This window comes from Dicentrarchus labrax, unplaced genomic scaffold, assembly GCF_905237075.1.
Source record: "Dicentrarchus labrax unplaced genomic scaffold, dlabrax2021, whole genome shotgun sequence".
NCBI lineage: Eukaryota > Metazoa > Chordata > Actinopteri > Moronidae > Dicentrarchus > Dicentrarchus labrax.
This window is the reverse complement of record NW_026136704.1, coordinates 24,532,753-24,558,755: the sequence shown is the minus strand read 5'-3', so window position 1 is coordinate 24,558,755 and position 26,003 is coordinate 24,532,753. Positions and strand designations below refer to the sequence as shown.

Here is a 26,003-nt window from a genome sequence, read left to right as displayed (position 1 = left end):
CATAAACATTGGTCGTAAGTGTTCGGTTATATGGTCCAGTTACCTTTCAGCCAATCAGAATCCATAATTGTCAGTGACCATGGGATAAGAAAAATGAACACACAAAAGCAATAAGTAAATCTCACTTTATACAAATCTATATATAAATCAGACTATAACGTCCCTGTAACAAAAAGGCAGCTTTAAATAGATGACCGCACTTGAGGCATATTTATTCTAGAAAAGGACTAGACTCACTGTGACCGTCCTTTGTATCTGCAGCCACATTACCTATGCAAATATGCAGAACTCACTGCACTTCCATCCCACCTGGAGATTGCACATGGACAAAAAATGAGTCAATCAGTATGACGTCACCCATAATAAATGCAACATTTGCACAGAGTTTCTTTGAGCCCAGGAGTCTTAAATTCTTCTAACAAAGGAACTGGTGAGTCATTGCATTGTGCATATTTTACACATCCAAGAGCTGACTTTATTGATAGATCTTAAAAAGAAACAAAACTTTGTGCTTGCCAGTGAATTTTTAATGGGTGTGAGAAGTCATGACTGAAGTAACAATGCAGGGATTTATACATTCAACACTTTTCAAATGCCATTTTTGTGCCTTCAGAAATAACCTGGCCTTTTCATTAGGGGACCTTCACAGAAAGTCCTCGTAATGACTTTGAGATGAGAACCACCATTAACAACTGGCAAGAGATGACTTTCACTCACATCATAACACACACAACAAGACACAGGGGTTTCAAAACATCAGTCATTGGTCTGTTACAAGCAAGTATAATGTGATCTTTACTGTATGTGCACCGGTCATACTGTTTTTTGTTTTTTTCTTTAAATAGGGCCATAAAGGCTTACGGCTACATCCAACTGAGGTTTAGCACATTTGCACTACATGTGAATTACAACTGTAAAAATGCATTTTTATTCTTTCTCAACATCATTCAGAAACCAAAAGTAACAAAGATCTTGCAGACAAAACACAAAGCAAAGAATGAGCTGAATAAGTAGGTCCATCAGGTAATTCTCTGGTTTTCTCTAGAGTTCAGAAAAGCTATCGAGTGAAAAACAAAATACAAACACTTTTCTTGAGGCCAAAGAAAAAAGAACCAACAGAATCTCCATATATATTACTGTAGGGACTATCATCAATGCAAGGCACCACAGGAGAAAGAGGACTCCATAAAAAGAGGAACATGTCTAAAAAAATGTTAAAATGTCAGTAAAAAGTGAGACATCTCTCTAACAGTCTGACAAAGTCAGGGGGGGAGGGTGGGAGAGATAGTGGGAGGCTGGGAAGGGTGAGAGGCGTAGCAACAGGTCAGGGTTTCGATGATGGAGTGAGTCCCATATAGTGTGTCCAATTTATATTTGGACTTCCTCTTTAGATGGGCTCCGGTTTGAGCTTTTCAGCCAGGAAGTCGCTGACAAATTGATCCACTACGGCCGGCGTGATCTCCTCTACGTCGCGAACATACTTGGCACGGGCCGACATGTCCAGGATAGTGAGCAGAGGTGCTGCCTCTGGGAGGTTCGTGTAGTCCCGCAGAGAGTCAGTCATGTCATCCTGAAAAAGAAAAAAGAAGATACAGTGAATAGTGTGATATTACCTGATGTTACAGTGGTACATTCCTCACATGTATGGGTGGACTATTGCACCTTCCTACTGGGAACCAGTAGGCCCAATCCAGAGCCTCTGTTTCAAGTGACATGTCTTTGTGGAAAGTCAAAAGGGTTATCACATTTCAAAGCAAATTAAAGAAATGTTTCACTACAATTGACTCCTATAATATTGTATATATTTTCATATAGTTTGACCCCAAAATTAATGTGAAAATGTGTTGTTTTTTCAACTTTCATTTCTAATTTTGGTTTTTTTTCATCTCTTAAAAGAAAGTGCTGATTTCCTGCATAGCGTGAGCTCTACGTTTACTGAAAAATAATTAAAACTTTATTAAAAAATGCACAATTGCAGTGCTGACTGTGTGCAGGAATTCAGTGTTTTTCCGTTTGCGTGATCCCATTTACTTACACACCTGATGCCGAGGAGTGCACTGTACAACACTAAGTTTGGATTCTTTTTTTATAAATTAATGGACCGTTTGACCTCTCCAGGCCTCTGTAAATTATTCAAATAAAAACAATCGGAGAAGGAAGAATCTATTTTTGTTTTACTGGCAACAACCTGGTGACATCTGAGAAAATGACGAGGGGTCCCAAGTAGACCTAGCTTTGTTTAAAAGGGTCCACAACCCATTTTAATCTACAGCATGAACAAACTATTGAACTTTAGGTCTAGTAATGTCCTGAAACCAGCTGAAATTGTTGCAAATGTCACTGAAAAAGACTAGGACTGCAAGAGGCGCGGTTTTGCTCATTTGATAATCCGTCCATGTTCACATGCCATTTGAATGAATGACAAACATGCAAGTCAAACACTGGATATGTTCCAGGAGAGAAAACACTCTAAATTACACATTTCTCTGCTGCTCCTCAGTCCAGACTTGCTTTTGGGGAAAGGAAACTAGGACAGCACCCATTACTTGAACTATGCTATGTTAAGATTACCCTGTAAAATTCAGAAGTGCCTGGCACAATCTTCATTAATTCACACCTCTTGAAAGAGAATATGAAACTCTCTTTCGTCTTCCTGCAGGCAGCCTGCCCAGAGAGCTGGTGCTTAGTCACACATCCTGCTGCGTGGAAAGACAGGAAGGAACCAGGTCGGGGTCCAACAACATCCCTCCTTTTTCCAAAAAGCTCACTCACATCATATAAGTCTCATCACAGAGCATTTGAATAGCACACGTGGGCAAGAGAGCGAGCTGTGAAGGAATGTGTTACAAATAGACTGCTGCTGGGTTTGCTGGGGAATCCAGTTTTATTCCTTTGCAGTTATTTTGAAAAGGGCTTCATCCATGTTCTGCCCGAGGCTTGATGTCACCTTTCACCCTTCAACAAGTCAGGATTACAACTTCTGTAGCCACAGGTGACAGAAATGAATCACTGGCAAGCAGCGACTTTCAAACAAGTCTGAAAGGGCCATTAATTATTGAGACTGAATAAGAAATCACACCCTTTTCTAATTCAGCTTTAGCTCCAGTTGGGAGTGCTTCTGGAAATTGGCATTCCTGCCTTGACAGGGATCCATTATTCTAGTCAAATCTTCTCTAAGTCAAATGGATTTCATGTGTTATGCTTGGTAAGGTCACACAGTTCACTTATTAGAGGTGTACAGCTACTATCATTCGAGACGTTCTTCTTTCCTCATGACAGCATGACCTGATTTCCCCTCTGCTTAGTGTGCTGGCTCACAGGGAGATTCAGAGATTAAAGATCAGTTTCATATGGAAAAGATTATGTTGAAAAAGCAGAACTAACAAGAAGAGGCCAGAGGGTGGCACTGCAACAAAGAGTTGGACTTCTCATAGAGGCAGTGCCTCTGATGTTAATACTGTTACTGATTTATGGGCCAATGTGAGTTTTGTCAAAACAGAGTCAAAGATAAAGCGACTTTGGATGGATTTCCTGCTACATATAACTCTAGCGTTCTCTCTTTTCGGGCCTATTTGTTGCGTCTTCCCTGTTATCAGAAAATCCGCAGCTATTCTTGCTAAATGGATCAACCCACACAATCAACTCTCAGGCTTCTCATTGAATAGCTTGGCTGTGCTGCTACCTAAAAAGGATAAGTATGCCAAGATGAAGTCTGTGACCTCTACTTTGCAAAACTGCTAACAGATGGAACAGATGAGTTGCAATGCGGTATTTTGTTGTAGGCAGCTAACTTCCTCTGAATGGAGCTCATTTTATTACGCTGCAAATCACCATACGTTGACCACTTAATACTCGCAGATGTAAGCTGTCACAAAAGACAATGTTGTTACGAGTGAAATACTGCTCGATTCCCCTGCTACGAATAAAAGCTTTGTCTTGCATGCTCTCTTGCAGCCCCACTAAGCGTAGATTATAGATCATCTGGGCACACAGTGTAAAGAAACCACAAAGAGAGAAATTCCACAATCTGTCACTATGTCCTTTCCAGCCTCTCCGATATGAGAAGATGTAATCTCTGCATCAGTCTTCGCCCCCGTAGGAAGTCATGCATCTTCTTTTGTTTGGCTTTCTATTCCTGTGTAAACTGCTTCTACTGAGGTGCAGCCATTTCAGAGCCCCCCACCCCCCCACCCCTCCGCCCTCTGCAGCTCAGCTCAGAACAAAAAAGACAAAGGGCCTCTCTGCTATAGCCCGCACTCACAGCTGTGATAAGGCTCAGCGTGTGTTTACCGTGTGGAACCTGCTGGGCCATGTCAGGCTTATTCTGATTATTGATGCACTGTGGCATTTCACAGACGATGACCATCTGATAAGGCCTGAGCCAAGAATGATAACAAACCCTCCCCGCTGGCCTCTGAGCCGGGGCTGCGTCCATCTCACTGGCCAGCTTTGATATCTCAAGGAAAAGTCATCATTGTGAAATTTTGGATATTCTCAACAGCTACTGCTCATCACTTTATATTGCTGAAAGTGGGACAAAAAGAGAGCAAATTTAAACAACTGAAGAACATCTCTTGAAGTGATAAAAGCACAAATTCTTCACATGAACCTTCTTTAAAACAGAGCTGCACTTATGATCTAACTACCAAGGCTCATATTAAAATGTTGAATAAAAAATATCAGATTTATTGAGTTTTTCAGCTAAGAAACATTTCATTCAATTAAACAATAGTAAAAGCCTGAATGCCAGCAGCTCTGTGAGGCTGTAAAAGCTAACACGCTAACATATGGCTAATGATGTTTAGTAGGTATAATGTTCAACATCTTAGTTTACATTTGCTAATTAGCTCTAAGCACATCACTAGTTTTGTAGATATTAGGTCATAAAAGTCACGAATGAGCTAAAAGTTTGACCTGATTATGCTGCTAGATAATTTGTTACTGGATCATTGAGTTATTTCAATTCATCCTGAGTGGGCACGTGAATGTCTCTAACTGTTGAGACTTTTACTACAAATATGAAAAGAGTTATAACTAACAATTATTTTTATTATTAAATAATGTCCAGATTATTTCCTTCATTAACTGATTAATCAGTTCAAAGTTTGGTTTATAAAACAATAGAAAACAATAAAAATGCTCCTCTCAATATCGTCAATATATCATCAAATGTCTTGTTTTGTCCTGAACTATTAAAGTTTTGGTGTTTCTGCTTAAAAAAAAGAGACAATTCATTGATCTTCAGTCAACTTACGTCTTTAGGATTCATTCACTGAGCAAAACGAATGTGTGCACCAAATGTGAACCACAAATGTGAACCTCATGGTGACACTAGAGGAAAAGTCAGGCAATCACTAAAGACAGTGGGTGTCATCCTCTGGGGACTGTGAGTGACTGTAAAAAATTCATGACATCCATTTAACAGTTGTGATATTTTAGTCTGGACCAAAGTGGTCCAGACACAGTGACTGACTGAGCGACCAAAAGTCAGACCGACATTGCCGTCCCATATTTATTGTGCTTTACACACTAAATCAAACATGGGAAAACCAAATGTTGAAGAGCAGAATCACAGGCAACAGTCTCTGCTGCTTACCACAAAAATCAATTAAATTCTTATATGACTGGATAATACCACTAGAGTTCATTTTGGATGCAGCAGCCAGTTCACAGCAGAAATGAAAGAACAAAAGATCTTTTATTCTGCGGTTATAAATCAGTATACCACTCTGTGGCGTATGTTTTTTTCAGTAGGGTAACAAGATCCTGTGTCATCCCGCTTAGCCTGGTCTGCTCAGCCTCCCCCTGAGAGACTGCCAACATACTGCTGTCTCATGGACACAGAAAACCCAGCAGCTGGCCTGGCAAGGAGCGTGCGACTACCAGGGCTAACCCAGGCCAACAGGCAAGAGTCTGAGCCCAGAGCCCAGAAGCTTCACTTTCTGAACGCCTGAAACGGGAAGTGATATCTGACAGTGAACCCGATCTGGAAATTAAACCTGGTGATTTCATAGCCGGTTCAGCAAGAGCCAGGAAATTGTACCTGCGCTACATGAATGTAAAAATATCTGCCGTAGCATGTGTGCCATGAGGGAAACAAAGCAAACTTAGACTGCAGCTATAACACTAGATGCTTCTGGATCACTGCAAGCTCCAGTGCAACAGTGTTTCTTTGTGTAAGGTCAAATAAATATTGGCACGCAGACAATGAACACGAAACACAAAACTTAAGCTTTTCTTATTCTGTGTACGTATGTCAGTGAAATTTCAAGGCTGACATCAGGGCGGAGCGGCCTTGCTCAGATGGGGTCAGACAGTTAGCACATGTGCGAGCCCCACGGCCGAAACCTGAGCCTGCCCTTGGCGTGTGACACGCGAAACCAGTGTAGTCCTCTCAGACTGCTGGGCAGAGAGAACTGGGAGGAAGGGGAGCGAGAGGGCAGAGAGCAGGGGGACTGGGGAGAAGTAGCTAATCTGGTAATTATGTCTGCTGCCGCTAACTCCACCAGCTCTGGAAAGGTCGAGACAGAACAACACGAGATAACAAGAGTTATGAAAACTTCAGGGTCCGTCCCACACTGGGAAGACGTGGGAGGAGATAAAAGTAGGAGATGGAAGGATTAGTTGGGTGCAGTCTGAAGGAGTAGAGACGGTCTGTTGGCAAGCTCTGGAGCTAACCATCATGATAAGGGCACCCACTGGAATTCTGGGTAATGGATAGGAGTGAGTGTGACTCTTACAGGTTCAAGAGGCTCAAAGAGGGGCCTCTAATGCTGTTATTTCAACAATGGCCAAGGTGTTCACTCTTAAACACTCTACACTACCGGCTAAGCATCAGAAGGTAGGTTAGCAACTAGCTGCTGAACAAACTGGAACATTTAGCAGCTAAAAAGTCAAATATTTCCTTCAAGAGTTGGTGGAGACCAAAAGAGAGCTCAAAAAGGAGAATTAATATTGGACTTACATTCACCATGTGGCCAGAAACAGTTCAAATGACCATAGAGTCTGTGTTTGTGTTTATGTTGGTCATAATTTTTAAAAATAACAAAATTAAGTGATCCTATTCAGAAATTATTTATGTTTATGTAAAACAATGAATATTGGCCAATACATTTAACTCAGAATCAGCCTCAAAATCCAGTATTAGTCAGGTTATACACTGTATGTGATGACTAAAGCCAAGCCAACATCACAGCACAAATGGCATTTTACTCTGTGTTGAGTGGGCTTGAGGAGCTTATCTCACCTCTCCAGCCACAAAGAACAGCAGCGGCGTCTCCTCCTCCTTGGCTTTGTACTTGGCCATAAGCTTCTCCGCTATTGGCTGAATCAGCTCCTTGGCTGGCTCCAATTCACCTTCTTCCTCCGCATCTGAACAAACCAGAAAAGAGACACAGAGAGATGTTTAAAGTATGAAAAAAAAAGCCACTCGGGAGATCAAAAATGAAATGGGAAGCAAGGAAGGAGAGATGACTGGGGGACAGATATGTCAGGACATGAAAGGAACTGCACAGATGGTTTCTGTCTTGTATTTTAATCCAGTCTGACCTCAAGAGACAGCAGGATCATGTCCAACTTTGACAATTAGTCCTCCTCAGTCCTCACAAAGCCAGTAGCTACTGTCCTACATTCATGTCCAAGTCATTTTTCTATGCTATTCACAAACCTCCAGCATTTTGCTTCTTTGCACCTCCTCTATTAGCATATAAATAGATAGATAAATACTAGAACACTTCCCACAGACCTCTGGACCTTTTAACACTGGAAGAATTTTCCACAGGGACTGACATTCAATATGCTCCACATAAATGCCACTTCATTCACGCACAAGGAGCTCCAGGCAGAGCCCCATGTGGAGTTGCAGAGGCTGCACCATAAATGCCCGACCACTCACCCACAAACAGGACGAGGCAGGGCCCCTCGTGGAGCTGCACGGCGTTGGACTCGCTGAGCTCCAGCACGGGCCGAGGGTGCCAGGGAAAGAGCCGGCACTCCGGGTCATTCAGCACCTCCACGCGGCCCTGTCGCGTGATCATGTGACCTTCTGCGTCCAACAGAATCAGCGTGGGAATACCTGGAGAAGGAAAAAGAGGAGGTGAGGATGGTGTGAGAAGAAGACAAAGAGAGCAGGGCAGGAAATGGGCAACAGCGTGGGAGCTAGTTAGGGTCTTTTCCGTTAATTATCGCCTTGTGATGCAGCCTGCTTCCTCTCCCACTGAGATTTTCTTTGTTGTGAGGATATTTTAGGCTTTTTTTTTAGGTCTTTTCCCCTCTCTAGTGGCTTTCACCTCTCTCCAGCTCTGTCTGCTTTCCCTCCTGATGTTTCCACGTTTTACATGTCATTGGCTCCCAGCATCTTTCTGATTACAATCTCCTTGCCTTATTAAACAGCCTTATCAGAAACAGACACCATCCGGGAGCAAACAATGTACGTGAGTGAGTGCGTCCCTGTCTGCGCATGTGGACTGAAGTCAACAGAGGTGGGGGGGGCCCATTATGAACTGCTTGATTTTGAGTGCGGGTGGGGGGGCAGCGTTGACTCCTCCTCTGTACATTCCTCACATTCTTTTGCAGGAGAGGCCTGAGAGAGCCAGCTCTCACTAACTTCATCCTCAGTCCTCTGCACACACGAGAGAGGAGGGAATCAGGAGAGAAAAGCGAGGCGCAGAGGGAGAGGCGCAGCACTTCCGTAGCGAACAAGACCGTAAACTTGATAACCGGCCCACATTCCTCAGGCTGCAGGGAAATCTGTGTTGCTGTTTGCCTGCCCAGCACAGAGAGCTGTCAGCCATTGTGCCAGTGTTTCTTGTGTGTGACATAACTAAGCCTGACAGAAAGAAAAAACCTACACTCTCTCATCTTAGCTTGAAGATCTGAAGCAACATTTATAAGGAGGGTTCAGATGTAAAATACCTTGTATTCCATAGAGCCTGTTGAGTCGTGATCGCCGAGCCTCATCTGGATATGGCACCGCCAACCACGGCATCTCGCTGAAGTACTGCTTAAAGGACTCCTCTGACCTGGAGGTGGTTGGAAAGGAATTATATTTTTTATCTCAATTAACAGCTGAGTAGAGAAGGCTGATTATTCCTTGACAGACAGAGACAGATGTGTTTGTCTGTGTCTTACCGGTCAGCGCTGACAAACACGATCTCAAACTTCTGACCCGACTCTTTGACGATTCGATACGTTTCCACCAAGACCCGGGTCAAACTGCGGCATGGTGGGCACTAACAGGGGGAAGAAAGAGGGGGAAAAAAAGGAAGTGAATGAGTGAACATACAGTACACCAATATCTTGGTTGCAGCAGCAGCTTCCACTGCTTTGGGTATTTCCAAACTCTCCCTCTACGTCACCAAACACCTTTCCACAAACTAGTAATTGTCTCTTGTTTTGTATCCAACTTCTTTCAAATATAGTCCGGACCTCTTAAAACACTAATCCTGCAGCTTGAGAAAGTGTTTGCTGCTCTGTGTGTGTGTGTGTGTGTGTGTGTGTGTGTGTTTGGAGAGCTGCTCTCCAGGCAGGGGGAGCGGTGGTATGGCTGGCATTAAGATGACATCAGTGCCATGGCAGCGGGAGGGGAAACAGACCAGTCTTAACCACTTCTCTCTCTCTCTCTCTCTCTCTCTCTCGTTGTCTGTATTTTCTCTGTCAGCTTTCCCACTCGTGAGATATACAGTGAAATACAAACACTGAATATTTACATCAGACAAGATAAAGAACAGTAACTCTGAAAAAAGAGACATATTACTTTAAAATCATAAATTAGTTTAAATATTGTTATTTTCTGGTGTGAACGGCTGCATCATTATTTTATCATGATATTTATATTTAAATTTTTCTTGGCGCAAAATATCTTACAGAAGCACCAGAAGTCATCTATAAAACATTAACAGATCATCAAATATTTGGTCGAACAAATTGATTTTCATTAATATCATACAGCCTTACAATGTTAACAGGTAATAAATTAGTAGGTTAGCATGCTTTTTAATCAAATGCATTTGTTGTAAAGTCTTAACATTATTATTAGTTTATATATTCTTTGTATAATTTATTTATAATTTTTGTGATCCTGTGCCTTATATTTTTAGGCGAGGTCTTTGTGTAAGCTTTCCACTTCTCCTGCACAAGCTTTTATTTTGAAGTAATTTACATGGGAGTAAATGGTAGGTGTGTGTCTGTATATTTGAATATCTGTGTACATATCAAGTATTTTCTAATAGTTGTATTTGTAAAGTTAAGTTAAAAAAAAAGTAAAATACGTTCTCATTAATATGATCTAACATGTAGTTAAGTATATCATTTATTCTAATTTATTGACTAGATGCAGACAGTATTTCATTGCCAGACATACTGTATCCACTATAATTAGCTTGAATGGTACTTTCATTGATCCAGTCATGAATACTTATCATGCTGACACAAAGGGATGGTGGGAGTGAGAGTGTGAAGCACAAAGCCTCGATCAATTCACTGCTCATTAATTGACTTCTTTCTCGGTTGCTCACAGAAGTAAACAACCACATCTTGTGTTCTATTCTAGTTCTATTATAGTTCACACAATGTGGTGTCACTGCTACAGCACCATAAAGCCGTCTTATATGGGCTTTTCTTTGTTCAATGTTTGTGACTGAACCAGGCTTTCAGCTAAAGTTTTAAGACAGATTCCCTCACACTGCAGGCGAAAAAATCAAATGCACAGTAAAATATAGGTCATGTTTCTCTGCCATGGGCCATTTCAGGTCCCTAGAACATTAAAAGGGAAAAGAACTTAACATGCACTTCTGTGTAATAGGATGCCAAAGCCAGGTGCTGGCATTTCATGTTTGTAAAATGACTTTAATAGAGGATAGATTTACACGAGTAACCAGGGGGAATGTGGTGTAGAAACGCTGTAAATAAACTCCCATAATGGCTTTTGTGACTTCAGTTTTGTATGGGTCTGGGGTGCGAGCCAGCCTTCAGGCGTCACCGATCTGAAGAGCCGGTCTCTGAGGCTGTGGCTCTGGCAGCAGCTGGGCTGACTGGCCTCGGCAGAGCTTGCGCTGCATCTCATCAGGAACAGTCTGACGATGATATAACGCCTTTCATGCATCTCTGAGTCATGACCTTTACTGGATATCAGCAGGTCCAGCAGAGAAAGAGACAATAGTGATGATGTCAGTGGGGCGTGGTGACCAATGCCAACTTTAAAAAAAGGGCTAGAGGTGGTGGTGAAAGGACTGACGAGGATAGCCAACCGCTGTTAATGTAAACACACAATCACAATGGAGTCACCTCCACCCTCCTGCTCCTCTCCCTTATCTGTCTCGACTAACTGCTCTGTCTCTTCCTGCCCCGCTCTGCTGCCGATGCCCTTCCTTCTCAACGAGAGACAGGGTTAGGAGGCCAGAAAAGTAAATATCAAAAATCTTTGTCCTTCTTCTCTTTCTCTCTCTGTACTCACCCAGTGTGCTGAGAAGTAAACTCCCACGTAGTGTCCCTCCAGAGAGCTGCTGTCTGTTGTCTGCCTGTTGTTCCTGAGCAGAGGCCCTGCCACCACCTCCGCAAATGGCTTTGGCCCCCAGGGGAACTCAAGGCCTGGGAGAGGAAAGTGGAGCGAGTAGTGGAAAGGGATGGGGGGAAAAAAAAATCAGCGAAGGAAAGATAAGACAACAAGACTATGAGTCTACTGCTATGATAGCAGGTCTGTGAACAATAGCACAGATTTGAGCTAAATGCTGATGTCAGCATGCTAAAATGCTCACAATGACAATATTAACTGATGTTTAGCAGGTATGATGTTGACTACATTCACCCTCTTAGTTTAAAGTGCTAATGCTAATTAGCACCGAAGGTAAAGTACAGCTGAGGCTGATGGGAACGCCATTAGCTTTATTTGGTCATAAAGCAAAATACCAGACAAATTAAATTTTTTACTAGATGATGGCGAGAGATAAAAAGTGAAATATGAATGTCTGCACCAATTTAATGACAATCCATCCAATAATTGAGGCATTTCACAAAAATGTCAACCTCATGGAGGCGCAGAGGGAAAAGGTCAGCGGGTTATCGAAGTCATTTGGTGTCATCCTCTGGGCACCATGGATAACTGTTCAGATATTTCAGTCTGGATTAAAGTGGACCCGACCCGACCAACATTACCATCCAGAGAATATAATGTTTCAGGTAAGTTGAAAACCAGAGCAGAGCTGCAACTACATGACTATCATCAATTAATCCATCAGTTACTTTCTCCATTAATCATTTGATTTATATAATGTTAGAAAATGGTAAAAATGTTCATCACACTTTCCCAGAATCCACAACTTCAAATGTCTGGTTTTGTCCGACCAGCAGTCTAAACACCAAAGATATTCAGTTTCAGAAAAAAAAAATCCACATTTGGGAGGTTTTTTCTTTGTTCTGAAAAACAGACCCAAAATGACTAATAGATCATTAAAATAGTTGCCAGTTAATTTTCTGCTGATTGATTAATTGGTACAGCTGTAAACCAGAGACACTCTTTCTGTCTGTGTCATCGCTGTTAGATAACAGAAAGTCACGTATATACACTACTTACAAGCTTTTTTGTGACATCTGCAATTGGAAATAGACACCAGATTAAAAATATGTTTTTAATGATGACTGAAAGCATTGCCTCTCAAGCAAATGAAGGCTGCCAGAAATACTTCTCTCCCGCTCTCATTCGCACTTTTCATTTCCTTTTCAATATGTCTTCATTGTACCCTCAAGCTCTAGAGATGCATTTGGTACAGCTGAATTAAAAAGGAGGTAATCATAAATACAACCTTGGACGGCCGGTTCATAATGGCCTCTTTATGCGAGTGTGGTTGTCTAGGGCTTCATTAGGCAGGAATGACACGTCTGCACTGCGCTGCCGCGGCCTTTTATTGTTGTCCAGATTGTAAAAGTGCACTCCATCTTTGCGCTGCAGGCTAGTCCGCCGCCACTCAAGTCAGGCCTTTCATCGAGAGTGAAAGGCAGAGGGTCCTGAATCATTCACCCGCCCCGCCCAGTCTTGATGCAAACGGCAAACTTTTAGTGCCCTTTTCCTCTCCTAACCGTGTCTGCTGTAGCTGAATTGATTTGTCACGTCAGGAACTGCTCTGACTCACTCACTCAAATAATATGAAGATGAAAATATATCAAAATGTACAACAAAACAAAGAAATAGGCCTGTTTTTTCATAGTGAGAAATTTAAGTCATAATTAAGTGCCGCCTGTGCCCATATTTTACTATTGGAGGGAAAGATGAATCTCTTTTCCAGCCACGTCTAGTTTGGAAGAACAGTTAATGAATCGTGGATAATACTGCAAGCTTGGACTGGCTTTCATTAACCAGGCTGCAAAATCTGTCACAATCATGTGAAATCCATTCTGCCTCACCACTGTGCTGCCATAGTGCCGCTATTCTCCCTTCTCACATGACTGATATCACTTTTTTTCATGCTGACTGACCTAACAAGGTCTGAAGAGGCAGCGAGATCTCCTCAGCCACAGAGGACGTCCTCTGTACAGGAAAGGAATGCAAGTGCACTCTTGTTAATTCCCTCGCCTCCACTTCAAAGTGCAGAAATTATAGGGTTTGCAGATGAGGGAGTGAGACATGGACACGCTATAATATTCATGCAGCACCATAATTACGGCAGCATCAACACAAACGAGGGGAAGGGGGGGAAGTTATTGCAAAATGTTTTAGCCAAATGTTGAATGATGTGGCACTGCAGTACCTTCATAGAGAACACTGACCAGGCATTTGGTAAACATCATTACAGAGAACGAGTATTGTGTAAGGAGTTTTTAACTGTTCATGTTACTGTCTCAGTTTAATACTGATGCCTCTATATGACCTACATAAGCATAAAACACCACCAGAGAGAACATTGGCTATTTCTATATAGTTATTCTTAATGTTTGTCACTGGGTCAGATTCGGTCGGATTCTGCCTAAAATGAGGGGCTGGAAATATTAACGTTTTTGTCCACAGGGGCCGCCAGAATCAACACATCATCACTTAGTGAATAAATCATGACATACATGAACGTGTAATTTTAATGTCACTCAAGCTTCCACTGAAGAGACGAAAAATCCTGCCACTTTGTCCCAGTGGCCTCGTGTAGTATTGCAATAGAAATATTCCATCATTGTAAAAGAATTTGTAAATCTTTTTACAGGACACCTCCAATGTCAATTAGGTCAATTATTACTCTCTATACTATGAATATTTAATCTATGGAAGATTTTTTTTAAAAAACATCCTTAGAGCCCAGAAAAGTTTTTAATGGCACCTGACTGAATTTGTGCCACCAGCTGCTTATGTCAAGGTGACCAGCTCCTAATATCACAACATAAATTCACATTTTCTATTACATTTAAAGTTGCTCAATCATGCCCTCTTACCGCAGGGGAGTTCCTAACTGCTGTGGTTTTATAGGGGACAGGTGTAACATTTTTATGTGAGCGAGTGAATTTGGGTGTGTTGGTTAAAGGAGAAGGAGCTCTATCCTGTCTATCAGCCACAACCCAGAGAGACTGAAAAAAGTTAGCCACCAAAAATGTTGGATTACAGAGGTATGACAAAGTATGTGAGGAAATGATCTATGTTGTTTTGTCCTTTTGACCCTCAAATGTCTTCCTATTACCTCATTAAACAGTGGTATTTTTAGGGTTGAATGGTTGGTGGTTGGGGTTGAGGTTAACCATTTAGTGAAGAGGATTAAGGTCAGTGCTTGAGGTCAGGGAATAAAAATAAATCAGCGTGATGTCTTCACTAATAATATACTATGTGTGTGTGTGTGTGGCTGCCGATCTCACCTTTGGGGTCATCTCTGACCACCAGTAGACCATTTCGACACACCACCTTCCCTGTAGCTGCGTCCACAAACACCAGAGATGGGATACTGGTTACCTTGTACTTGTTCCACAGCTTCATCTGCAGAAAGAAAAAAGATGAGAGGTTGGAAAGAATCGTGGATGGAAAGTCCTCAACGCTCACATTTATTTCAGTTGGAGAGCTGGAAAAACTGTTTAACCGTATCTAAAACTGATGTCTCCAGTGCAGTTACAGTATGTTCTCCTGAAATATGACAGTATAAATGAAAACAAATGTCAACTGAGCGCCATATATATTTTATAGGACAAACACCCTCTGTGTTGTTTAAAAGACACTCAGGAGACTAGAAGGTAGAATAAAAAAGTACAGGAGTGCAGTCAGCCCTGAGGTGAATTAGCAGAGGGTGAGAAGCACACTGCTGCACTTTAAAGAGGCTGAACTGGAGCAAACTCATGCAGTCCCTGCTGTGTCATGAATAAGAGTAAAAAGGGGGGCTATGCAGCTTAAAAAAAAGAGCTACTTTTGCACTGCAGAGAGGGAATTTGAGCTGTGTGAATTATTGGAGCTTCTTGGAAAGATAAGTTCATAGTTTCATAGGCATTTATGAGCATCCATTAGCCTCGACATAATGATAACACCTCCAATATGATGAGGTGATATTAACAAAGCCTCATAAAGTCAGAAAAGAAGCTTTATAGCCAGAAATATGTGCATGAACCCAAGCTATTTATAGAGTTCCGCAATCAGTGTAGTCCTTCACATCAAAGGGCAGATCAAGCATTTCACATATCTGAGGCTCACTTTCCATATCAGAGGGAAGAGTCCTACGCTGTGAATAGAAAATAGCCGTGTCTTGTAAAGACAGGCAGTCGGGAACCGTGCAATGTTGCTGCTTCAGCAAGTACAGAAGAAGAAGAAGGGGATCCCTCGCATGAAATCCCATACCAGCTCAAAAAAAAATTCAGACGGTAGAATGCGAGAGGGAAAACTATGGTGTCAGTCTGTTTCACCCACTTTTATTTAACCTATATGCTTCAGGTTTTGATTTGTTTATTGAATCAAAATGCCTAAAATGACTCTACAGGGGACTGTATAAAAAAACAGACTACAATATAGTCAAAGGAGGAAAGAAGTAAAAAATAAACACATTTGATACTGTACGACCCAATTTATTACCTGCTGTACCCAGCCAAACACAGTACCCATATAATATAATGATTTGCGCTGTCTGGATGCTGCAGTAGTTACTCTAACAGGCTGTTTATGCCAAATGAAGTGAGCACTGCTTTTCTTGAGGCTCTGCGAAGTAAGCTTGGGTTACCATTGAGCTCCAGGTTGATGAAAACCTTTCGTTGCTCTCTTTGTGAAAACAGTGACTTCACTGCAGCGGCCGAGCACAAAGACTCTCTGAATAAGAGAAGAAAGCTTGCACTGTGTGTGTTTTACTCATATCGCGTGTCTTCCCTTTGCACAAGTTACACATATGTTGTCGTACAGCCGCCACAGGTCAACCACAGGCCCTCTCTGACAGCAGAGGTCAGACGGTCTGTCCCATGGACAAGACGACCCGGAGCCTCCTGACAATGTTGGTCTGGAAGTCCGTCAAAAGCAAACTTCAGCGTCTGCCACAGTCAACAGTTTTACCACACGCTCCACACTGCTCTGGAAACTCAATCTCAGCTCACAAATTGATGGGGTTAGGGGCATTAACTGTGACTGTCTCCGAAAGCTAACATGCCCAACACCATTTCACTCAGCTGCCTGCTGTCATCCCGGCTGATGATGTGAGATTGAGAGCCGGATTTAGCCGAAAGAGTGTGAGAGGGACACGAGAGCAATAAAAAAAAAAGAAAAAAGCAGAGTGATAGGGCGATTGGTTCTGCACTAGCAGAAAAATGTCATGAAATGTATTGCATGTCAAGGCCCAGAGGTATCAGCACTGAGGTACGTGACAACGTAATAGGATTTTGAAAAAAATGTTCATGAAAGATGCACTGTTAAACTAACATCTGCTTATCCACTAGATCAGTATTAAGATAAACTGCTTTCACCCAACACCCTCTCACAGGTTTTTTGGGATGTTATGACAACAAGAATCTGCATCCATGTTAGCAGCTCTGTGAGGCTGTACCTCTGTACCACACAGTAGTGCTAAGTGCTTATAATGACAATACTAACGCTGTGATGTTTGGCAGGTATAATGTGTGCCATGTTCATCATCTTAGGTTTGTGTGTTAGCATACTAACCTCTGCTGAATAGCACACAAAGTTGCCTACAGCTGAAGCTGATGGGAATGTCAATAGTTTTGCAGGATTTTGGTCACAAAATTAAAAAGTATTGGACAAATGCTTGGGGAAAAGCTATGGATTTTTTTAAAAACCATCTTAAAAATTTGGTTGTCTTTACAACATAGACAATCTAAGTACAGAAAAGGAGAAAGTTGACTGAGGTTGACAGGTATTAGAGCACACAGCAAAAAGGGACGGGACTTATAATAGTATAAAGTATAAATAATAAGAATAATCATAAAGAAGAAAAATGGAGTGTATATGCAACCCACTCCAATAACTCTAGTTGTGTTTTTCAGTCTGGACCAAAGTCTGACTGTCATTGATGCTGCTAGCATGGCTAAAAATAGAAACCATCAGCTGACTACAGGTTAATCACTCTCTAAGATCATATTAAGATAAGGGATATGCAGGGATACATATTTTAAGGGTAGAGGAAGATGACTGCATATGAAATCTTAAGTCATTTCATCCTGCAGCATCAAGAAAGCAGCTGAGAGATTTGTGGAGCAACCTCAGAGGCAGAACCAATTCCTCCTCTTTGTCTTTCCACTAATTTACTGCATCCTTGAATCACGTCTGCCTGGTGATTTGGCTTCAGATCAGAGTAGCCCCGGATGCTAAATCCTTCAAGGGTTTAAATGCGCCTTTAGAAGGAAAGGGCTGTTATGATTTCAGGGCGGGCGGGGTGGATTTGAGCGACCTTGTAACTACAAATACAACATGTCCTGGAGTCTGTCGCAAACAAACGTCAAATGTATTTCAGCACCTTAAAAGACAAGAATTCATCATTCATGGGTGGGGCGAGAAAAAAAAGTCTCACTCCTGTCACAGCTGAGTTTTCATTGTCATCGACTTGTAAATCCAAAATCTTCCTCCAGCTTCCCATAATACGAGCACGCTCTCCCCTCTTCTGTCCTTGTGAATAGAAAACACGAGGATCACATGCCCCAAAACATTGTTTCACTACCGAGAGCCGCAGGCTGTCCATTATAGCTGAGACAATAAATACAGAAAGTGACATGATATTTTGTACTAAGAAACATAGATAAATCACGCTGTCAAACCTGCCCTCATTCCTTGGCTTGAGAAACAGCTTCCACCTTATAGAAGTGGTTTTGTATTTGTGTCATCCTGTCAGGTTTTATTAGTCTGTAACATGACTCATTTCATTAAAGTGCTTTTTATGTGTATGTAGAGCTGAGAAGATTAAAGGAATAGTTTTGGGAAGTATTTATTTGCTCTCTTGTGGAGAATTAGATGAGAGGACTCATAACAATCTTGTATCTGTATGATAAGTATGAAGCTACAGCCTGCAGCTGGTTAGGTTAGCTTATGGGGGAAAGCACCTAGCCTGGCTCATAAAGCCAAAATATGTCATTATTGCACTTTCCAGTCTATATGCTAAGCTAACTGCAGCTTTATATTTACTGTACAGAAGTATTTCCCAAAACTATTCAATTAGTTCGCCACATTTTTTGGACATTTATCAATTAAAATCTCAATTTTGCAGCTTCTTAAATTTGAGAATTGGCAACTTTTCTCTGTGTGATGTCGTAAAGTTAATTTGGGGTTTTGGACTGTTAATCAGACAAGATGTTGACCTAGGGAAATTGACAGTTGTCATTATTTTCCTTTTTCTATTTATTTTTTTTAATTAAAGAAACCATTCAACAGATTAACTAATCATGCAAATAATCTCCATTTGCTGTCCAAGCTGTTCTCTTTGCTGATTTATGAAAGATTTCGGTTGGAGAAATACAAACAATTATGTCCAGCAGAGCAGTCAGAAGCTAATTAGCATGCAAACTGCTCGCAGACTGCATTCACTGCATCGAGATTGCACTTCGCCACTCCCAGCTTTCTCTCAGGGCGCCTCTATTCATTATCAATATCAACAGAGTGTGTAACTATATATCCGAGCAGGGGGCTTGGCTATATAGTTACACACCGGTTTAAGGATGCCAATAACCCCTGCAGAGAGCCCACCAACTGTTAAGACTCTAAGGAGAGCTGGAAATCCATACTAACAATCCATTTACTCTCTTGGACATGCAGACATTAGCCTCACACTACGCCCGGTGCTCATCATGCTAATTGGATCACGCATGGTTGCAGATCCATATCCAGAAGAAGAGCAAATCAGCCTACTGTGGGGGCAGCAGATAATCGTGCATGGGCATAGTAGGGTTGTAAATCTTATCGCCCCACTGATCAAAGAAAATGCTGATTCTTTTTAGATGTAGCTATATTTGCTTGATGGGATCAATGCCTGCATTCATTTCCTACCTGACTCATTCTAAACTGCGAGTGAGCGAAAAAAAAAAAGCGGTGAAACAAACCCTCCCATGACATCCACATTTTCATGTTAAATGTCATGCGTGGCGATCGCTTTCATGCCTCTTTGCACTGTTGCACTTTATGGCAAATGTCTGCTCTTTAAGAGGTCAGCTTACGTGGAGAGCCCTCCCAACAGATTTAAGGGCTAAAAGTTTTACGTATGTACACATCTGCTTCAGTTTCGACCCCGTCTGCAGCCTTGTCCTGCAGTGAAATTCGGCCTCAGTCACTAACCGGTGGTTCTCCGCAGTTTGGCGAGTGTTGAGAGAACTAGAGTGGAAGAAATCCCATCACTCAACGTGCCTAATTCACCTATCATTGTTCGAGCCCTATCTCCTCGCAGATCTGCTGTCACTGGGCCGGTCAGGCTTGAGGCATCTGCCAGGCGCTCCCATTGCTGCCTCATTACAACAGTGCCACTACAAAGGAAAGTCAGGCCTTTACAACAGAGAACATGAGAAGTATCCTGCTGTGATGCAGCACAGACCTTTATCTTTGAGTACTATATGGAGGGACAAATGGTGACCATCCAATTGGTATCTGAAACTAAATTTTCATGTTAATCATCCAGATTAACAACCTACAGTATTCACAATTCGTAACTGCACAAAGTGGATTTGTGGAATTTAATTTAACCCACTCAGGAATTCATGAACTCAATGGCATTTATTATCAGGCAAAAATGTTCCCCTTATAATCTTTTCATTCATGTCAAGGGGAAGTTTTTTGGCACAGATTACAGCGCAGGTTGGGAAAAAACAAGTAATGTGTTACACATTATTCAGAGAGGACACATAGGAAATCGTGTTCCAGTTTGATTCGATTTAAATCTTCAAATGAGGAGTTTTTCAAAATAAAATAAAATGTTTCAGTTTGTACAATCATCTCCTGCACAGACGGGATAACAGTCAGGTGATCGATGGCTTTGCGTCTTCCCACTGATCTCGGTTGTTAGTGTGTGAAAGCCATTTGTTGGAAGATGGGAGGTCGTCTGTCTGATAGACTGACCAGCCCCCACAAGACATGTTCAACAAAAGCATTTGTCTTTTACTGGGACTTTTTTTTATTGAGTGTGCCTGCAGGCGGCCTGATCTCTGACCGTAAAGATTTACTGTTGTGGCATGGGGGGTAGCAGGATGGACTGAGCTCTTGGTTTGCCTCTTGGCAGGCGCTAACACAAGCTTCTTTAAAATTCAGGCCTATCAACCTGTGCAACATGGATAACATCATCTGCAAATGGATTCAAACTAACATGCTGGTGCTCAGCAGCATCAACAGTTCATTCATCATGTGTCAGGCAGCTTTCAGGTCAAAAGCATTCTGCATTTTCCTCTCGGTCCTTGGGTTGAAGACGGATGAGAAACAAACTTCTCCTGACTACACCACTGTAACTCCCTTTTGGCTGGGCCCCTGCAGTCAGCTTTGACTTACATTCCTCCATACTGCACCCCGCCTCTGCTCAATACGCTCCCAAGGCTCTCAGTAACTGGCTGTATCCACTTCAAAACCCTGTTGCTGCTCTTCATGGCTACAAAGGGAACCCCCCACCCACCTCTTAGCCATACTTCAGCCAACACTATGCAGGCTAGTGTGTGTTACTTAGCGCTTCCATCTGTGCTGCTCTGACCCGACTATCGCTTTACCCGGTCAAGAGTCTTCACCGCCGTGGCTCCCCCGGTGGTGAAATACACATCTCAAAGCCAGTGACAGCTGCACAGGCGCTGCCCTTTCTCTGAGCTAGACTGATGACCTATCTTTTAATATGCTCCAGCTTCATCTCTCGTTTTGCATGTGCGTGTCGCCACAAGGGCTGTGCTTTCATCTTTAGAGCTTTGCCATCACTGATTTCTGCACCACTGGTGATTTCAAAAGATGATACATGATTTTTTTCTACCATTATTTTCCTCGAGTGTCATCTGTGTTTTCTAAAAACGTAAAAAAGTACAGGCCGCACACTCCAACCTTCTCCACGCTGTGCTCATTACAGAGGCTCATCCTGCACTAGACATCCACTGTGATGGGCAAATGCACTTCCCCGAAATGTGCCGAGCTGAAAGAACACAGCAGAATTCACTTCGCGCCTCTTCAATGCAAAATGTTTGTGCTATCTCATGTGTTTTATTAATCCTATAACATTCTCTGGCCGAGCCATTTTGGTCGTGGATCTACCAGAACGCAGACGGGAGAGATGCTGGCTAAATTGCTTTTTCGATAAAGGCCCCCCGTTGCCCTGGCAACTGCACTGCCCCCCACCACACACACACAGACGAAGTCAGGACATGTCACTGAGTGCCAGACACATTGTGGGCTCTTAGTTAATAATTCAGTGATAAATTAACAGTTTGGTGAGGAAAACAGGTGCCAGAATGTCAGAGGGCTTAGGGTAAATAACCCAGCAGAAAAAGGGGAGAATGAGAATGAGAATGAGAATGAGAGAGAGAGGTGTGTGTGGGTGTTTCCCCCTTCCAGCCTTGTGTGGAGGCACAAAAGCGACCCCCTGAATACAGCCTCTAAATCCAAACTTGGACCCTGCATGGCGAGAAGTTTTTATGTAGTAAAGAACGTGACGCAAAAAAAGCGCGGGGGGGGGTGTAAAGGAGTAAAAAGCAAGGGCTCAATGGGTATCTGCAGCATTGTCTCTCCACAGGCCTGAGCTGCCCCTGAGGCCTACATTCGGCAAGGCCAAAGGTCAAGACGGCAGGGGGTGCATTCTTCACTCCCAGTGGTGTTTAGACCAGTCTGCCTGCCTCCCTGCCCCCTACAGACTTACTGTTCTTTCTCTCTCCGGCTATCCCTCCTTTCTTTATGATACATTACAAAGAGCCAAGTGTAAACCTATTTTACACACACACACAGAAACACACACACACACACACACACACACACACACACACACACACACACACACACACACACACACACACACACACACACACACACACACACACACACCGTATCCACACTAATGTGGAAAACATTTAAATTACATCCTTTTCTCCCTGCATCCATGCTAAACTGAAACTGAATTAAAAACATCCGTCCTCAATTCATTGATGTGTGATTATCATGTGATTTGAGGCATATCTTTGTCATGTGATCCATTTTTGAGAATCCTGATTTGGTGTCCAACTCACTTGCCATGCTATATTTCTGTAAATAATAATCCATGGTTCAGTAAACAGTGGAAAGCAGCTTGGTGGAGATGGGGTGAAGCTGGTGTCTTGGGCCAACTAATCACTAGAAAACATTTCAGCAACCCATAGCTTTTGGTGTTTAAGAGTGAACACAAGTTAAAATAACACAAAAAAAGTGTAGAAAAACAGCATTGTTCTGTATTGTGGCATATGAATTTTTAAAATAACCATAGCTAATGAAGCTAATGAAATACTAGCTGTATGCTGGGTGAAAATTAAATAATTTTAGTTTAATGCTGGCTTAGGATGACAGTAAACTAGTTAGCCAGACATGCCAACGTTCACGAATACAACACAGTGGGATAGAGATTTTTAACATAAAGTAACCCCCCGAAATATTAGCTATTGAAATATTAACTGTAGTTATCCTAACGTTTTCACATTCAGTCTTTCCCAACAGTTTGTAAGTAACCAACTTTAGTAAAAACTATTTGAAAACAATCAAAAACAGATCTTACACAAACAGTATAAGCAATGAGTAGTCATGGTAACATTCTTAGTCAGATCAATCTCTGTAGGTCAATCATTAAATTCTGATGAAAGTACAACTCGAGTCAGCAGTAATGATTTACCTAAAGGCTGTTTACAACATGACAGAAGCTTGTTGTGTGAACACTGTCACGATTTTCTCAGTTAGTTTTAACTCACACCTTCTACCATCAGCCTGCATTTCATCAAGTCGAGGCCTGCAGGGTCTGACAGACAGACAGACCGACAGATAGAGATGATATAAAGCTGGTCTGGCTGTGGACCAGCTGGACCAGCTCTATCAGTTACCTTAGCGTGACCCTTTGAGACTGGCATTATACACTCCCAGTGATCGGGCAAACTCATGACTTGGAAAGCTCGGAGCATTTTTGGTGTGTTTTTTTTTATTTTTTATTTTTTACTGTGTGTGCCAAAAGGTAATACAACACACACTCTCTCATTGTAATCCAATACAGTATGGAATGATTCTGGTCAGGTATGTGCAGGAACTAAAAAAACGTCAGGAAAGCACTTTGTATGGCCTCATTAAGTCTGTGCACTTGGGGAATCTCAGCCCATTACATATTAATAATAAGACAAAACACACATTAGAATAAGCCTTTCAGCATAACTGGATTTTTACGCATGTGCTTTTTGCACTTACTGCTCAATTAGATACACTCAGCAAACAGACCCACGGCAGCCGCGCATTAATTCCACCCATAAGCCTCCACATTACTGTTTCTCTGGTACCCCGGTTTCCTGGAGTGCTGGCAGACGGGGGTAGGGGGGGGTTGGGTGTCGGGTTTAGACAGCTTCCCTGTTGTGACCTCTGTTTGACCCTACATTTAACTCCCACCACTCCTCCTCGTGCTGGAGCCCTGGGAAGTCTCCCGGAGCCGCAGCTCAATCCCTGATCCCATCACAACACACAACACATTAATATTTATGGAAATTTGAAGGGAGCATTTCAGACACATTATCAGCGTCTTGTGCATAATCAGGGTAGCTCTGAATTCTATATACGGCAATCTATCTAACACATCTTTACATTTGGGTGGCTCTAGCGAGAAAATAAACTGCATGCATGTAATTCCAGTATGAAACCAATTTATAATGGCATTCAAACGGTGACCATATCACTGGATCCCTAACAGAAGCAAAACCAGACTACATGTCAAAGTAAACGCACATTTTGTGCCACACCGTGTGAGATGGGTAATAAAGTCTTGGGCTCATGGTTCGTGTAGCAATTCAATAAAGACCTGTAGCACTGGCACATCTACGCATCAAAACAACCTAAAAGTGGAAGAAGAGGCGATTAGGAAGTGAGTTTGAGGTAAATATGTTTTTAGTACGAGCATTATGCCAGCTCACCAGTGTATTTTGCATTATTTTATGGCAATGTGAGATGCTGCAGCAGTTACATTGTGGGATTTTGGTCCTAAATCTGTCGAAGCTCTAAATTGGACATTGGCGTGTCTCACGGTTCGATATAAGAGCACCATTTTTGACTGACAACCAAGGATTTCGCTATGTTTTTCTCATGATTTTCTACTTTTGCACAGTCCAACTGGGCCTTAACGCCAATTAAGGATTTTACAGTCATCCTAAAAAAAGCATTTAGATTCTGAATTATGTTCTGAAAACATCCAATAAAGCTTAATATACACAATAAGTGCCAGGATGCTGAGACACTGTGTACTTGGCAGGGTACCGTATATTCTTGGCCCAATTGTACCCTCCACAAGCAGCGAGGAGCCTCATAAATCACAATGACACCCTGCGTCTGGTCTGGTCTGCCTCATAAAACAACACAGACCTCTGACAGAGGTAGCACTCTGAGGCCTCAGCATGTGAATATGCACACAAACAAACACATATATACTATATATAGCCATATGAGCTCCAGGAAATAGAGAGTGCAATATCTCACATATCTTCAATCTAGCTTCTGCTGCTGTGGGCTATGATGCACAATGGTGGGAAGCTACATTAACAATGTGTCCCATTTCATAAGGAAATGGATATTCTTACTCTTTCTGCCCATTACCTGAGCTACATGCAACTCTACAGTGACATTTGGTTACATGGTGACACTTTATATACATCCATTAGCCTATTTCCTCCTCTAGTCTTACGCTCATTAAAAGGCACATCTGTTTGACTGCCGCTGCAGACTGGCCCCGTGCATTTTATAGCCGAGCTGTACATCTGGCCCCTTCTCGTATCTCTCACAAGCTCCCACTCCCTCCCCTCGCCCGCCCACCCTACTCCACACACGCCTTATTCTCGGCTTATCCCGTACACCCCCCCTGCACTTTTCACATTCAGATTCCCATAAGCTCTCGCTCCAACAGAATCAGGCCATATTGGCCAGTTGAAGAGACTCTTGGGTGCAGATTTCATTTCATCCAGATTAAGTATTGCAGAAAACATCATACAAATCAAATATCCATCAAGTCTGAGCTACATGTCTAGGGACGCACTGGGAAAAACATTGAACATAGGCAACAAAATGCATCTATTTATGTTATGTTAACAATGAATAACTACTTAACTATGGTCTATAATTATTGCAGGTGAACATTAAATGTCTGACAGTTTGAATGTCGTTACATTTTATCTCGACTCCCACAGTTTAATTGGGACATTAGGGATACAATTTCACAGCGTTTACATCAACTACAGAGTGCCTTACAAAACAGGATTTAAAAAAAAATTGTGAAAAAGAGTAGATAAAAGGAAACAAATAAAAATTCAATTGAGAGGAGACAGACAGGCTTGGAACAGCGATAAAACACAGGACATAAAAGCCCATTGTAAAAATGCTTCCCTGTACAACCGCGCTTTGAGAAGTGGCTTAAAAG

The 26,003-nt window shown here is 42.2% G+C and overlaps 1 protein-coding gene across 1 annotated transcript in view; it reads right to left on the bottom strand.

Moving 5' to 3' along the window:
- Nucleotides 1–438: 438 nt before the first annotated feature.
- The window catches only part of nxn (nucleoredoxin), a 57,958-nt gene continuing 32,393 nt past the window's right edge, over nucleotides 439–26,003 (bottom strand). The window contains exons 2-8 of the mRNA XM_051398172.1: nucleotides 14,824–14,941; nucleotides 11,453–11,586; nucleotides 9,130–9,230; nucleotides 8,914–9,020; nucleotides 7,895–8,074; nucleotides 7,247–7,371; nucleotides 439–1,570 (exon numbers count right to left, since the gene is read on the bottom strand). Of these exons, the coding sequence (XP_051254132.1) occupies nucleotides 1,388–1,570; nucleotides 7,247–7,371; nucleotides 7,895–8,074; nucleotides 8,914–9,020; nucleotides 9,130–9,230; nucleotides 11,453–11,586; nucleotides 14,824–14,941 (948 nt within the window). The 3' untranslated portion in view covers nucleotides 439–1,387. The remainder of the gene's footprint in view (nucleotides 1,571–7,246; nucleotides 7,372–7,894; nucleotides 8,075–8,913; nucleotides 9,021–9,129; nucleotides 9,231–11,452; nucleotides 11,587–14,823; nucleotides 14,942–26,003) is intronic.